The 16,517-nt window shown below is 41.0% G+C and overlaps 1 protein-coding gene across 1 annotated transcript in view; it reads right to left on the bottom strand.

The window, feature by feature from the left end:
• Positions 1-16,517, bottom strand: part of MINDY4 (MINDY lysine 48 deubiquitinase 4) — a 54,437-nt gene that overhangs the window by 3,744 nt on the left and 34,176 nt on the right. The window contains exons 13-16 of the mRNA XM_054171356.1: positions 16,426-16,489; positions 14,448-14,609; positions 4,453-4,633; positions 693-765 (exon numbers count right to left, since the gene is read on the bottom strand). Of these exons, the coding sequence (XP_054027331.1) occupies positions 693-765; positions 4,453-4,633; positions 14,448-14,609; positions 16,426-16,489 (480 nt within the window). The remainder of the gene's footprint in view (positions 1-692; positions 766-4,452; positions 4,634-14,447; positions 14,610-16,425; positions 16,490-16,517) is intronic.

Genomic DNA, 16,517 nt, shown 5'->3' with positions numbered 1-16,517 from the left:
TAAAGGGGGGGAATCAACTCCAGTATGACTTGCATAAATTGGTTAAAACTCCACCTTTTAATATCATATGGACCTCAAAATGGCCATGAAAATCCTAACATGACAGGAACTAGCGTGGTACTTAAGAAGAGAACATGACCTAAGATCTGTCAATAATGACTTCACAAAACAGAGTGTTTTGTGATCTTGTGAAGCTCTGTGCTGCCCATGGATGCGTGGAAAGCTTGAGACAACCAAGACTGCTGAGCACAGGGCTTTAAGCATCGGGAATAATACCCAGGTCCCCCAGTGCAACTCTGTTTTTCAGCAAAGACTGATGAAAACAGAAGAAACTTTTTCCTTTTCTCATTATACCTCTACAATAGGAATCAGTCACTTTTGGGAATCGAAATTTAGATCTACTGAAACCAAACTGTGCACTCAAACTGAATTTGCCTTAGTCAGTTCTTTCAGTGTAGTGAAGAGTCCTTTAAAAACAAAGTGAAAATCTTAGTCAGTTTGATGTTAACTACAGGAACACACAAATGTGTAACACATGCTATCACAGCTTGGTGTATCCAGATCTTCTCTGATTTTTCAGCAGTACTTTTGCAAGGTGACTTGCTGCAATGTTTTTTACCACCTCCAGCATTGCATATATTATTTATATCAACTGTGAATATATCTGTATGAAAAACTGGAGTTTCACTTACTTTGTCCTAATGCAGTGCTCAACCGGCGAGGTATGATCATTTTGTTTCCCTTCAGTGCACACCTGAGTCGTGTCTGCAGAGACATCACAGACATTGTTAGTGGCCGAATTATATTTCTATACTCATAGAACAGTGCAGGAATTTCTGGGAACTCCACCTATGGGCTGAAATATGCTGAAAGGTGAGCATTGCTGACACTTGAATACCATTCCATGCCCACATTCACACCATCAGGAAGGAGTGGTCACGAGCAGGGCCAAGAATACTCAGAGTAGATACCATGACTATGGCTCCTTGCAAATAGCATGGGCTTGAGAGACAACTGTGCAGTGAACAGGCTGGCATCTAGGCTTTGTCATCTCTTGAACCCTCTTGGTTAGTGGTCTATTGCTTGTTCATGTGATGGAAGGCTAAAGGCCTTTGGTGACTGAGCACACTGAAAAGGGGGTGGCTGAAGGCAGATGTTGTTGGGAATGATCCCCAGATTGTCTCCCATATCAGCTGGTTTGGACCAGAATCTTGTGCAGAACTGTGCTGACAACATCACAGTAAAGATGATCATGGGACAGTGTTCAGACTCATGCTCTGACCTAGGTTAGTTTACTAATAGAGATTGTTTCAAGGAAAAACATGAATTATCAAGTGAAAGAATAGGCATAAGAGTGGTCATGAGGTTTTTACTTTGTGACTGATGTCATAATTACCAAGAAAGCAATTGTTATTGTTGCTCTATACTAGGGACAGAGGTAGTCTACTCTTGAATAGGAAACTCAAGTCCAGTCCAAGCTGGGTTAAGATTCATTCACTCTTGTCCCTTGACTTTTGACAAAGCAATGCACAGATGGGAGAAGATGATGCTGTGTTGGATGTAAGAGAGCTATCAGAGGCTGTGAGCATTCCTTCGGGATGGAGAGGCAATTGTGCTGTTCCGGGGAAAACAGAGAGGTCAGTGTCTCAGACACTGGATCTGTCAGCAGTGAAAGTAGTCACTGAACTTCCCAGGGAGAAAACATCCTGTGACCAGCTTGGATGTCAGTCTGCTCAGCTGTTTCCTGTTGTGGACTGAAACATTTTAAACTGCAGCAGACTATGATTTTTTCTCTTTCTATTCTGTCTGTCACCCAGCCAATGGGTAGGCTGTGAGCAACAAATGGATGCCAAGACAGGGTGTAGGATATGGCTCTGCTTCAGTGAGACTGATGTAGACAGGACAGGAGGCAATTGCTCCTATGTTCACAGCTGCCAGTTTCAGATGTATCTGGCTTCCTCATGTCATAGAGATAACCTGGCTCTCCTTTTCTCATTGATGTTGTTGGTATAAATACATGCAGAAAGCTCTAAATGGCTCTAAGGGCTGGGGCAGTAGGAAATGGCCAATATTTAAAAGCCCATGAAGCACTGGAAGAGTTCTCCTAGATCCTCAGGAACTTAGAAGTACACAGGAATCTTTAAAGGGCCTTTTTTAACCTAATATTGAAGAGTTTATAATGGTTCATTAGAGGTCTCCAATAGTATTTGGACTTGTCTGGGAATTCTTGATACCATCATACTGATCTTCTCACAGTGTGAAGCAACAGCCACTGTCCACACCATGGTGTTGCTACCAGGATAGCCATATGGCACAGCTGCCTTTCCCAGTCATTGCCAGCTTGTTGAATTTTGTCATTTTTAGACTTCAGTTCTTTCAGCTAGGAAGGAAAAATAAATCCCTGCTCCTAGGCAGGACTTTCATACCTCCTGTCTATGTTTTGGCTAATGGCTATGACTATGAGCAGCAGGGCAAATTCTCAATGCAAAGTGGCAATTGTTATTACCCCCCAAAATGTAATTCTGCCTTTACTTTCTGGCTGTTTTGCCTTTCTTGCCCAGCGTAATTCCTTCAAGATTTCCTGAAATGTGGCCTTGATTATAAATGTTCTGATTATAAACAAGATTCCTATTTCTAGGAATTCACTTTCTTGCTGAGAAAAAGAGAACAGGTTTGACAAGCAGCACCAGCGAGAGGTGGCTGTGCAGCACCCAGGACCTCCTGTTGTATTTCTAGGTGACACTGCCTAACCATCACAGCTTGCTGGTATTTCCCCAAGGGAAATGCCAGTAATACTTGGCATTCTGATGCCTCCAGCTGGTCCTGTATGCATGGTTAGGTGTATGATCAATGTTACCTTTTGGATGTAAAGCAATCTCTCTTTTTTTTTTTCCCCCTCCAGACCTAGCAAGGGATTACTGTGAAGCCAGAGCTAGGAATGCTTCTTTTCTGGAATGATAAAATTATTTGCATTTACAGCCTTTTGCAGAATTTCACAGATAACAAAAGATTTACTAGAACACGTCCCTGGAAGAGGTTATAGCCACAACAAAAAGATATCTACCTCTCAGTGCAAATTTAGTCTTTGAGGAGAAACATACAGATATGTCATGACAGGCTGAACAGTAAAGAGAAAGATTTATATTATACTCTGAGAACTTTCTCATCCACAGATCTGAGTGCTTGGGGCTCTGGATTTTGGAAACACAACTGATTTATTCATGATGAAAAGATAGAGAAAGGCACCTGGTTTGCACTCTGTGTTGCATGGTACAACACAGTAGTAAAAAAAGATGTGTCTCCATCTCTCTAGTCCTGTGCTGCACTGTATCATCTGTGTCACTTACAAAGAATATTTTATCTGGGACAGATCATGTGGGAACCAGCTGACAATTATGGTCCTGCAAAGGTTAAGCATTTTTGGGGAGATAATATATAATGGGATCACTACAATAGGATGACAGGGATTAAAATTGAAATAAGAGGATAAATCACTGGCAGAAAGGTGATTGAATTCGCTACCAGATCTTGTGAGATGCTAAAGCGCTCAGCACTCCCAATGCTTTGCCACATGGACTCAATTAGAACATACACCACCTATGTATAACTCCTCCTGTCTAAGAACCAGAGTGTAAGAGCAAATAAGGAATTATTTCTGAAGAGTGGACTACAACAGAGTGGCTCCTTAAGATTCAGAAGGAATTTGATTAGATTGTATGAATATATCAACGGAAAGAAAAAAAAAGATAAGTAGGATATTATTAGCAAATAAGAGTTTAGTGGTCAAGAATGTCTTAATATGGCCTTAAGTAGGAGCTTTCTAAGCATCAGAGTACTTGTCCAAATGCCTTCCAGTTGGAGAGATGTAATTACTGTAAAAGCAGCTGCAAAATTTGGTGTGGTTTCCTGAAACGACGAGTGTAACAAGATGGACTATCTTTTGCATGCATGCATTTCCAGGTTGGCTTACAAGCAGGTATGACACTAGACTTTGTGGGCAGTTTACTGCCATCTTCTGAAGTAGCTGGCTGTGGAGGCAAGGATTTCACACTTCCTCACCCTCCCTGCTCATTTCATTATAGGCACGTGGGGTTGAGGAACAGAAAACTTGAACATTCTGCCTGTAGGAATGACATGAGAAGATGTGAAGGAGAATGGGAGTACCAGGCCAGGTCACCACCTGTTCCTTGGAAATGTGTCACTGGAAGATTTACCAGTTTGTGTCCAGTAGCACATGCTCACTTTAAACTCTTTCTTTGAGTCCATGCTCTAAATTTCCTTCTGAAAACTAATTTCCATTTAACCACCAAAACTAATTACAGAAGTTAGGAAACAGGCACACAAGCAATCTTTAATGCCTGAGACCATCACTGTATTACTGGATTCTTCCTTCAAACATGCTGCTATTGCCACCACCAGAGATGAGATGCAGAGTTAGTGAGTGGTACATACCAACTGTTAACCGTATTTCTTCTTCCTGGTTGGCCAAGCCATCATAATAACACAGATCAAATCTCCGTCCTGTTGTGCAGTCATCTGATAAATCCTCCTCCAAACAAAAAAGAACACTGAAGTGGTTTTCACTGCCTACCAACCAAATTGGATATTTAGGGGACTTCAAGTAACTCCCAACCTAGATAGAAGAAAGATATAAAACATTAGAATGTCGTGGGGGAACAGGGGGAGAAACAATGCATCGTGGAAAACGTGAGACCTGGATAGCTCTGGTAAATCGTGGAAGACATAGATCAAGTAGCAGACCTTGAGTTACAGGCAGGCAATTAAATCTGGCTGTAGTATTCTTACATGAAAAAGATCATATCCCAGATGACTTGAGCCAAAAGAAATGTTTTCTTTTACACTAGCTATAAAATCACAGGGAGTTTAGGTCAGGAATGCTACACAAGATCAGTGAGATATTGTGCTTTTATGCAACAGTACCTGGAAGCCAGATGAGAGATGCCATAGAATCCCAGATGACATGAGACACCCCTGTGTGGGCAACTAAGCCTTTCACTTTTGCATCTTCTTCTAGCTTCACAGTCCAGATACATAAAATATTTTCAGCTATGACAGAAAGTGCTTCTTTGGACTCATTATTCTTAAAAATTCAATATTCTCAGCTAAACCCCCCAATACTTCCTTTAACAGATGCCTTTTCTATGCCTTTTCTAAGCCTTTGCTCTCCTTTGGAAAGTTAGAAAGTATACTTATTTATAAAGAAGTAATAAATTCCATGTGTAATTGCATGTAAATGACTTTCATACTCAAGACCCTTTAACTAGAACACTCAAGAGCTTTAAACTAGAACTGGGGGGTTGGGTAGGAGGTGGCACCAATAGGATTGCAGTAGATAAGCCAAGGGTTGGCATGGCATTACCTGAGGGTAGCAACCCTAGTGGAAACATTTACACTGCTCTTGAGATTGCAGAGAGCTTAGCAGTGTATCTGAAATGTTTGCATATCAGCAAAGACTATGAGAAACAAACAGGATAAAGTGGAAGCACTGGTCAGCTCCCAGAGCTACAGCATCATTGGTATTAGTGAGACTTGGTGGAGTCCTGTGACTGGAGTGCTGGGATGGAGGGCTACAGGCTGTTCAGGAAGGGTAGACAGGGTAGGTGAGGTGGAGGTGTTGCACTATGCATAAAGGAGAGGTTTGATTGCACAGCCTTTACAGTTCGCGATGGTGTGGTGGAAAGCCTAAGGGTGAGGATTACATGGTTGCAAAACAAGTAGGTTGTACTGGGTGTCTACTACTGATCACCCAGCCAGGACATGAGTACTGATGAATTATTCCATAGGCAATTAGGATACATTTCTGGAAAAGCAGCCCTTGTCTTGTGGTAGATTGCAACTTCCCAGACATCAGCTCAAGTGGCCATGCAGTTGGACTAGATGACTGTTGTACACTTAGCTTTTCCTGCTGCTTCACCTCATAGTCTTTAAGGTTTAAGTCCAGCAAAGAATTAAGACTAATTCTATGTATTATATTTAGGGTCATATCTATTTTTTCTCATGGCATGTATGTTTTTATGGCAGGCATATATATGCTTTAATATCTGTAGTGTGTTAAAGTGGAGGGATGAATCTATGGGTTTGAAGCTTAATATATGCAGATATGAAATGAGTCATGGAAGTTTCTTGCATCTTCAGAGGTCAGTGAATATCCTGTAGTGTTTTCTTCACCTAAGACTAATGTGTTCTGAGAAAGATACCATCCTCCTATTGCATGCTGCTGCTATACAGCTGCAGCACCAGTTAATGATATTAGCCTCTTCAGTAGTAAATAATTGAGTAAAAATAGTGATTAGATTGCTTAGTGTAGCATACAAACCTTATTTCTTCCAGCTAGGCTTTTAATATTCAACTACAAACTATTTTTATTATCAGCTATATTCCTGTCGCTGAGAGCTGTATTCCCAGTTCAAACTAATACTGCTTGTTCTCCCTCTGAATTGTTGGGGTTTTTATCTTTAATAAATTCTTCAGGGAAGCTAAAACCAAAATACAACCTTTTGCTTTCAGTGGAATGTTTCTGAATACAGCTCTGCTTATTATCCTTATAGCAGACAGAATTACTACTGTACAGGAATCTCTGTGTAATCATCTTTATTTTATGACCAGTTTTATGTGTCCTTTCCTAAACAGACATTGCACTGCTGGCATGCTACCAATCTGCAAAACATGTAAGATCTGTTTCTGCCTCTGTGATACTGACACATAGGCCAAAGAAACTTTGCCAGTTTAGAGGCTCAGGTAGTTTTGATGGGGCTAGCATAGTAATAAAAGTGATATGTAACCTTAAAAATCATTGATGCCTGTTGATGGCTTTACCACTCTTAGGATTTAAATCATGCTTCAGCAGATGCAGTGGGTGCTAGTGGAAACTGGAAGAGTTTTAACAGAAAAATTCTTTGTGTGTTTTCTAGATGCAGATTTGCAGAAGCAGCTCCTGCAGTACAGCCCTCAGGTCTTCACCTCGAGCATACAGACGTAGAAGTCACCTAACACGCTGCTAAAAGGCAGAAGCCAACATACAGGCTGTTGTAGGTAAATATCAAAATAGCATCTTAAGTGATAAGGAGTGTGTGATGAGGTTTAGAATTCATATCTGAAGAGTTCCATTAGCGCAAACCCAATTCTCTTCCGCAAAGAGAATTTCTTCTGTTAGATAACGAGGCTATAGCTAATTAGGTAACTGTTCCCTGACTCATTACTGTGCTATTATTTATTTTAAATACCCTTTTATACAACAGTTTTGCTTTTTATGTAAATTCTTGGCTTAAAAGTAAAGAAAATGGTTTTTTTTTTACAAACGTACTCATAACAAGACTTCTCAAGACGGGAAATACGCAGATGCCACAAAAGATGGCAAATTAGAGGAGTGAAAGATCACTCTCACAAACATTCATCTTTTACTATGCAGACAAATCAAAGCCAAAAAGGAACAGCCAGCCTTCTCCTCAGAATGTGTGCTTCCTACACAGGTCTGCTAAATTAACTTCCAAGCTTTGTCAAACAACATTTGACAAAAGAAGATCAGAGAGATACTGAACCGTTTGGAAACTCACAGCCCCTCCAGTTCCTTACTCACATAACAGCCCCACTGAAGTCAGGACAAACTGTTCAGATGAACAAGGCCTGTAGGAACATTTTCCAAATGGTTTCAATTACAATGCTTGAAGGTGAGGGCATGAACTTTAAGACAATAAGGAGAGCATAAAAACATTGCAGGTCAGATCCCCGTCTCCCATAAATGGGAAGAAGCCTTCGTTTCAGTCAGGTCAGTTATCCTAATTGAGGAGTAGCTGCTGCCTTTAACATCAGGCTGCATTCTAGCTGTTGGCTGGTCACTGCAGGTTTGCTTTTCCCCAAAGCCTCTGTCCACTCACTGTCTTACAACCTTTGAGGGGCCTCTGGTTTTCCAGGTACCTCAGGTCATTCCTACACTCCCTTTAAGGTCAAGCAGCATCTATTTCTAGGCTCACTACCTCAGGCTGGCCCCTAGTATTTTTGTCTGCAAAATCAAACAAGGAAGGGATGAGCATTTTCAGAAATTTAGATCCCCCTCTTCATCACCTGTTAGTGGATTTGACTGGACTCTTACCAGAACCATTTTCAGCCTATCATAGCTTCACAGAATGCTTTGCTCTGGAATGGACCTTTAAAGGTCATCTCATCCAACCCTCAATAAAGGACCTAAACTTAGATGAGGTAAATCCAGATCCAAATGCAGGTATTTAAAACCTAGAGAGACATTTTGTGTTCTGTCTGCTTACAAAGCATGCAGAACTCTTTGAAACACGGGGAGCTTGTTATTCTTACTGCCTTAAATAAAAACTCTGTGATTCTGTTTTATTTGGAAGGCCACTGACAAGAAATCAATGCCAATATCCCAGCAACAGTAACTGGCCTCTGAGAAAATAACTGTCCATGGGCAGGTAGGAGGACAATAGGACTTCATTAAAGAAAATGTCTGTTTCAGGCTGGAAAAGGGAGATACAAAAACAAGGAATGGAGAACAGACTTTTTAAATGGCCAGAGCTTGCTCAGCCTTGTTCCAGTCAAACTGGTATGTATCATGTGCTTTTGCCCACAGTGGTGCTCACAAATGCCTCCCATAAATAGCAGGGTCCTTTGCCTAACTCATCTACGTGGCACAGTATCTACCACAGCCATTACTGAAAAATAAGTGGAAGACCAAACCCAACCATCAGTTTCCATTTGGCTCATGCATATTTTTGTTGTGGGTTTCTTAAACGAGATGGTTAAAAGCCTCTTTCTGAACCTCCCCCCTCCACAACCAACGACCTGGCTTGAATCCAGTCCATCTGACCGTGCAAGGCGCCTGTTTAGCAGACATAAGGTTATAGGAAGGATGTTCTACAGGGCAAATAAACAGGTGAGGTGCCAGAAAACAGAGCATGTGTGCTGAATTTAATAATTCAAGGAGGTCTTGTTATAGCACGGAGTGTGCTGGTTCCATCAAAAAGACCAAAGATAATATTTCCCATCTGTGGAATTTTAATGAAGAAATTCTGTTTATTTATGGTTCTCTCTCTTTTTGAAAAGAAATAGGAAACATGAGCATGACTTTTTCTGACAATGCCATGTGCCATGCTCCTCATTTTCAGAAATGCAAAAACTACATGCAGAAGTCTCTGGAAATGCTGACAGCTCAGGCAGAGACTTGGACATTGTGAAGAATCAGAGTAGGATGAGTTTGGGAGGTCAGTTGATAGGAGGTTTAACTACTCTAGCAGAATAGGTTAAAATCAGGAGAGAATCAGTGAAGACAAAGAAGAATTAGAGACAAGGTTCAAAAGAGTCCAGTAACTTTCTTGGGAGGCTTAGATTGAATATTAGGAAAAATATCTTCAATGAAAAGCTTGTCAAGCACTGGAAGAGGCTGCCCGGGAAAGTGGTGCAGTCACTGCCTGTGGAGGGATTTAAATGACATAGAGGTGCTGCTGAGGGACATGGTTTTGTGCTAGACTTGGCAATGTTAGGTTCATGGCTGGACTCAATGATACTAAGGGTCTTTTCCAATCTAAATGATTCTATGATTCTACCTTATGTACAACAGCACATACCTAAAGAGATTTCAAAAAGCATTTCAGAAGAATGGCCAAATTAATCATATTAACTGCAAAATGAGAGATTCAGAAGACTTGTACTCCCTTTCCAGTTCAGCCACCAGCTTGATTGATGACTTACTGGGATAACTTTTGTTCCTCTGTTTCCCTCCCTCCTTTCATGCCTCTTTATCAAAGCACACATCTGCTGATAGGAAATGACACATAAATGCTAGATATTATTACTTATTGTTATTATTATAATTATTGTAAGAATAATAATAACAATAAAATTTAATACAGATGTGAATCAGATTTGTTTTCCCTTTTGTCACTTTTAGTCTCTTCAATGATCTGTTATAAATATGAGGAGTATCTGTTTCCATCTGTTTCCAATTTTAACATCACAATAAGGTTTGAAAAGAGCATTTCATTATTCATTTTTATTCACCTGCAATTTTCATGTGGCATTTAGGACAAAGACTCTGATTCAAATGCATGGATTTTCTCACTCACAACTGCTATAAATTTGCCCTTACCTCTTCTGTGCCTCATCCCTTTCTCTGAAGTCTGGTCCCTGTTGCACAAGCAACTCAGCTTCCCTGAGACTACTGTCAAACTACTGCATGCTGCAGCCCAGCAAACAAAGGAAAACCTGCACTAATTTTATGTGACTAGCTTTTTGAAATGTTTCCCAGGAAACCTAAAAGCTGCATGTAGGTTTCTTAGTTACATGTGCAAGATCAGATGGAATTAATATAGCTTTAATACAGGCTTGCCACAACAAAAGGAAATCCAAAGATGTGCAACTTGCCTGCTGAAAAGCAGCAGAATGAGACTTGGAGCTTGTTCCATTAAACTACAGAATCTGACTACAAAACTAAACGTTTGCATATGAAACAGATTGAATGAACCCATCTGTCATTGTGAAACTTCTTGCAACAAGTAATTACCTAACAAAAAATATCCTGGGTACACTGATACACGAGGACTAAGAGTGATGATTAGACATTAACGATTCCAGACAAATCACACGCAGCACACATCTTTCTCATCACCATGATCCACTGGAAGAGATTAATGGATCAGCAGCAGGGGGATTCTTCAGGCAACCACTGGAGAAAAAAAAGACTGATCATTTTGTTTTGATTTGCTACTGTAGAAGTTTGAAAGAAGGATTAATCAGTTCACGTGCCCTCACGATGTTTTCCACGCAGAACACACACCAAGGCAATCGTGGATTATATACAAACACTCCACATGTTAGACAAGGGAGATAAAGTTTTATAGAAACCTTTCTCCATGTGGATTTACTGCATCTAGTCTGGAATCTTTCATATCTCTTCCTAAATGGGTTGGTAAGCTGTAAGAAGTCTAGAGCAGAGCAATAAAAATAAGCTCTGGACAGGATGTACTGATGAAAAAGGGAGGAACTGTTACATCAGCTTGTAAATGTCTAGCGGATGGGGATGAATTGTTCAGGGGGCAGCCTGGATTAGAAGTAAGAATGAGAATCAGAGGAAACGAAGCAAATGAACAGTCAGATGTAATAGTTATGAATCCAAAGCACAAGCTGTGTAGTAGATAGTAACATTTTCACAGTTTCAGGTACCTTCAAGTCTGTACTGCACTTCTTCACATTTCAAAGTAGAGACATAAGAGAAAAAAATATATCTAAGATCACAGTTACATGCACTCTAATCAACTAACAAATGACCCTCTGAGCAAAAAGGCAGGAACTTCATGGACACAGATTTTGAAGAGAAAGCCTACTATTTAACAGGACATAAAAATATCCTGAATTATCCCCTGAGAGACTGGCTGGATATGACCTAAAGGGAGTTTTCTGACTCTAGTGTCTATGATTCACCATATATCATGCCCAGGATTTTCTTACTCCTGGAAATGAAAAAAAAGTCAACCAAAAGTGACAATCCTTTTCCATTACTGGTTTCAGCTACCATCCTCATAGCCACAATGTAATTGGATGCTGAATCCACTTACTTAAACACTAAGAGGAAGAAAAGAGTCAGTTTGAAGGACTTGCAGGCAAATGCTATTCTCAGTTCCACTACTGCACAAAAAAAGGGTGACATTTATTTTTTCTTCTAAATTGTTCCAAACTTTCATCTTTGTAACAGAAAGCAGAGTCTGGCCTCCCGTGCTGAAGCCTCAGTGAAGACTCCCCAGACTTCATTGTCATCAACACATTCATCAATGGTCTGGAAGAGGGAACAGAGTGTATTCTCAGCAAGTTTGCTGATGACACAAAACTGGGAGGAGCAGCTGACACACTGTCAGGCTGTGCTGCCATTCAGTGAGACCTGGGCAGGATGAAGAGTTGAGGAGAGAGGAACCTCCTGAGGTTCAACAACAACAAGTGTAGGGTCCTGTATCTAGGGAGGAATAACCCCATGCACCAGTACCAGTTAGGAGTTGACTTGCTGGAAAGCAGCTGTGCAGAGAAGGACCTTGGGGTTCTTGTCAACAGATTTATCATGACCCAGCAATGTACCTTTGTGGCCAAGATGGTCAGTGGTCTCCTGGGGTGCATGAAGGAGAGTTTAACCAGCAAGTTGAGAAAGGTTCTCTCTGCCCTAGTGAGGCCACATCTGGAGTACTGTGCCTTGTTCTGGGCTCACCAGTTCAAGAGACAGGGGACAAATAGAGAGAATCCAGCAGAGGCTACAAAGATGCTAAGGGGACTGGAGCATCTCTGTGATGATGAAATGCTGAGAGACCTGGGGCTGTTTAGCTTGGAGAAGACTGAGAGGGTGTATTATCAATATGCTTATCAATGTCTAAAGGGCAGGGGTCAAGAGGATGGGGCCAGACACACTTCAGCAGTGCTCAGCAAGAGGATGAGGGGCAACAGGCACAAACTAGAACACAAGAAGCTCCACCTAAACATGAGGAAAAACTTCTTTACTATGAGAGTGACAGAACTCTGGAACAGGCTCCCCAGAGAGCTTGTGGAGCCTCCTTCTCTAGAGAAATTCCAAACCTGCCTGGATGTGATCCTGGGCAACCCGCTCTGGATGACTTTGCTTTAGCAGGGGGGTTGGACTAGATGATTTCTACAGGTCCTTTCCAAGCCCTACCATTCTGTAATGCCAAAGTGCACCAGAATCTGACTTTTGCCCTACTCCTTAAGGCAGGCAGTGCACCATGTGCTGAGACAGACAAACTGAAATGCAGAGCACTCACAGATGTTCTTAATAAAAAGCAAGACAATTTGCATCAGATGCCTAACTACTGCAGACTGAAATAAAGGAAACTACGTCTACTGGAGTTTCTGTAACTGATTAAGAGTCATCAGCTTGGAAAACACATCGATGCTAATGAGTCCAGCTCCCATGCAGAAGCACACTAGCAGAAGAAACAGGACCTCTCCACTGTATAATATGCAGAATAAGTGGAAGATGGTGTCTGATTCTCTGGGTAACTTTTTATTTTTAGAGGGCAGATGGCAAAGAAGTAGGTCATACCTACACTGACCTCACTTACCATTTTGCTCCCTAGAAGTAATTTTCCACACTAGAGAATGGAAAAAACGCTACAGAGGTGCATAACTATTTTTTGAGGGTTTAAATGTTACATGGTTTGTAGAAAAGGACAAGGAGCTTGAACTAAACACAGAAGCATTTTTAGTCCTGTTTGTTCTGAATTAATCTGATTTGGATACATTGACAGGCTGTCTTGACTGAATTTAAGCCTTATTATAACCTTATGAATAACTTAAAGAGCTGCTTTAAATCAAAGTAACAAAAACTGTCATTTGTCCGTAGCAGGAAAATGTGTCTGACTTTAGCCATATGGGAAACAGCTGAAACCAAGCTTTGTTTTCAGTCACACATTTGTATCAGTACAAACAAACCCTTTGCTAATCACTTTCAAATTTTTATAGAGGCACTGATTGCAAATCCAGATGGGACCATTGCAATTGTCTAACACGAGCAAGAGAATTTCAAATGACATCCTTGCGTCAAACACAAGATTGTCTGTCTGAGACAGAACGTGTCTTCAGGGAAGGTAGTCCATCTTGACCACAATTTCTGTTGGCAAAGAGCCAGTGAAACCCTTATACAAAATTTTCCAGAGCTAAATGGATGTCTGGCACTTCTTTGAAATTTCTAAGCCATCTTTTCATTTTCCTGGTGACTGCAGTTAAAATATTGCTTTCCAAGATATGCTAAAGGGAACACTCCCATTACACTGACAGCTACTTTTGATTTTCTTTACTGCTAATACAATATAATCACCATTACAGCAGGGAGTAGAGATTAAAATCAATCTGGCTCCCCATCACTTGTGCAAAACTGAATACTTACAGTGAGTTTCAGCTTCTCATTTAGTTGCTTACACGTACATGACTAAGATACAGGTGTCCACTTGTGAGCAGGGGGACTCAATTCCACTATGGTCAGTGGACACCTAATGAATACTGTCAGGGAAACTTACTCAGCTCAGCCTCAAGTGCAGTTAAGTTTTGTCAGCTGAACAGCTTTTAGCTCCACTGACTGCAATGAACAGGTCCTAGTTCATGTATATAGATCTAAACAGCAGCCCCTCAAATAGAAGTGTTAATCTGTAAACTGACCCTCACATCAGATCAGTTAGAAAAGAAGACAGGCATGTAAGATTTCAGATGCTGCAGACTACCAAAGTCACTTAGCAAGGGGTGGCAGACCTGACGCAGAACTAACATCCAAGGGGAGACCATGCTCTGCTTTGGGACATCTAAAATAGCATTAGGTACCTCTGAGTAAGCAAGTAAGTCTGTAATTTCTTCATTGCTGTATCATTCCCAGCCAATCTTAAATGTAATTGATTCGTTTTTACTTTAAATCAGAAGAATGGAACACATACCTGACAAACATCGTAGTGCTCGAAGACAGACAGCAAACCAATATCACTGCGGCTTGTGATACCTTTCAACATTGTGATATTGCCATTTCCAGAGTCCAGATACATCACGTCGTTGAAAACATTGGACACAGCTTTGCCAGTCAGAAGTAAGTTCACCAATTCCTGTTTGTGACATGTTTAAAAAAACAAAAGGAAACAGTAGTTACATGTCTTGTCTCTACCAGACATCAGTACAAGATTGAGTCAGGACTCAGAAAGTTATGCATGGAACAGACCCACGACTTATGTGGTGGCTTTAAGTTTAGCTTTAGAAGTAAGATTTCTTACAATATTTTTTTTCCCCCAGATATTCCAGTCAAATGAGGAAGTATTAGTGGAGTTTTCAGTGTTCATCTCTCCAAAGGCAAACTGCTGATGCTCAATGAACTATTACAACCAGTTCTCAACCTTCTCACATTAGTGTTGGATGGGGGTTTTAAATTAAAATATTTTAGTGTCTCTTTTTCACTACAGTGAAAGTCTGCCCAGTGCTAACTGAGGTTATTTTGTATATTGGACATGATTTGTTACCAGATTTTTTTTCCTCACTGATTTTTTCTGGATGAACTTAAGCCCCATTCAGTAAGACATTCGTCCATATCACTAATGTACTGAGACTTACTACAGCAGATTGTTGATTGTTTCCTCTCCAACTGAACTTAAAGAGTGTCAGAAGCTCCATACATGTGAGCTGGTGTGTGTGCATGTGAGTGTGCAAATGGGCATAAAGTTCAAGGGCCAGAGACACCAGACATTTTGCTTGCATGAGATCCCACAAGAGCCAACTAGGATGTCACAGCACACAACATCTAGCAGCAGACTGTGCAGCAGCAATGAACCAACTAGGTATTAATAAATAACATTTATCAAGAAATACTAAGGGAAATAAGAAGAGGAAAGTTTCCAGACAAAATGGTCCAAACTACCATGCCTGAAGACATGATTAGTAGTGGCATTGCCAGTTTGGACTTGATTGATGATTTTAAAACATTGCACACATTTACAGCCCCATGTTTCTCCTGCAGGACTCCTCAAAGTTTATAGGTTCTCAGTGATGTTCTTAGGACTTCATATCCACCAGCAATATCCCATCACCTTCTTAAGGAATTGCCACAGAACCACAGTATGAAAGCCTTCCAGCAACAGTACAAGAGAAGAACATGAAGCTTGGAGTTTTGAGCCAAATGGCAACTACTTTCAACAGCTGTGGACCATATTCAGACCACACAACTGTCCACGTCTTAGCTTTAGGAGAATCCATGTCCCAGAATTGTGGGACCTACATTCCACCTCTGTGTCCAAGGCAAACAGTTTCCAACTGGGTGGATGCCTCTGCAGGCAGTGAGAGACATTTGGTACAGGAAATGAGCTGGAATATAGACTATGTAAAATTGTGGTCCTAAGTGTCAGACAGAAATTGAGACTGCTTATGATTTCAAGCACCACGTCTTTTAGACACACCTATAATAAGTCACTGTCTCCACTTTGAAGTACCAGTTAGCTTCAGTTAGCATTAGCTCAGTTAGCTGGGCAGTGACCATTTACAGTGAAGCTGTACAATTGGACATGCAAATTCAGTCTCCTTTCTGAAATGGCAGAGAGGATACTCAGTTTGCAGTCTCAGCAGTATCTCAGCACTAAAACCAACTAAGAAGTTCAAAAGAGGCAGAGGAGAGGAGTACGAGCACAGGCACACACAAGCATAGACACATGTGGACCAGAGAAACAGGATAAGCATTTTGGTATTGGCGTCCTCTGGAAGCAAGGACACCAATATGCCACCACACAAGGAAAAAGAGAATAAAGGGCGAAGGTGCTTGACATTGTGGGGAAAAAAATGGAAAACATAAGGAACTTAAAATAAGAATTGCATCTCCTTGCAGAGGTCAGTTCAGGTGCAGAGGTGTATGGCATCCCCAAGCTCACATGCTCACCTTACCTGAGTACAATAGCCGTTGCTGCCAATCAGTTGGTTTGTAAGCACATCGAAATCGTTGCGCACCCTGGGAAGGAGTGGAGAATGGTGAAGCA

This window comes from Dryobates pubescens, chromosome 21, assembly GCF_014839835.1.
Source record: "Dryobates pubescens isolate bDryPub1 chromosome 21, bDryPub1.pri, whole genome shotgun sequence".
NCBI classification, from domain to species: domain Eukaryota; kingdom Metazoa; phylum Chordata; class Aves; order Piciformes; family Picidae; genus Dryobates; species Dryobates pubescens.
This window is presented reverse-complemented; position numbering and strand designations above follow the sequence as displayed.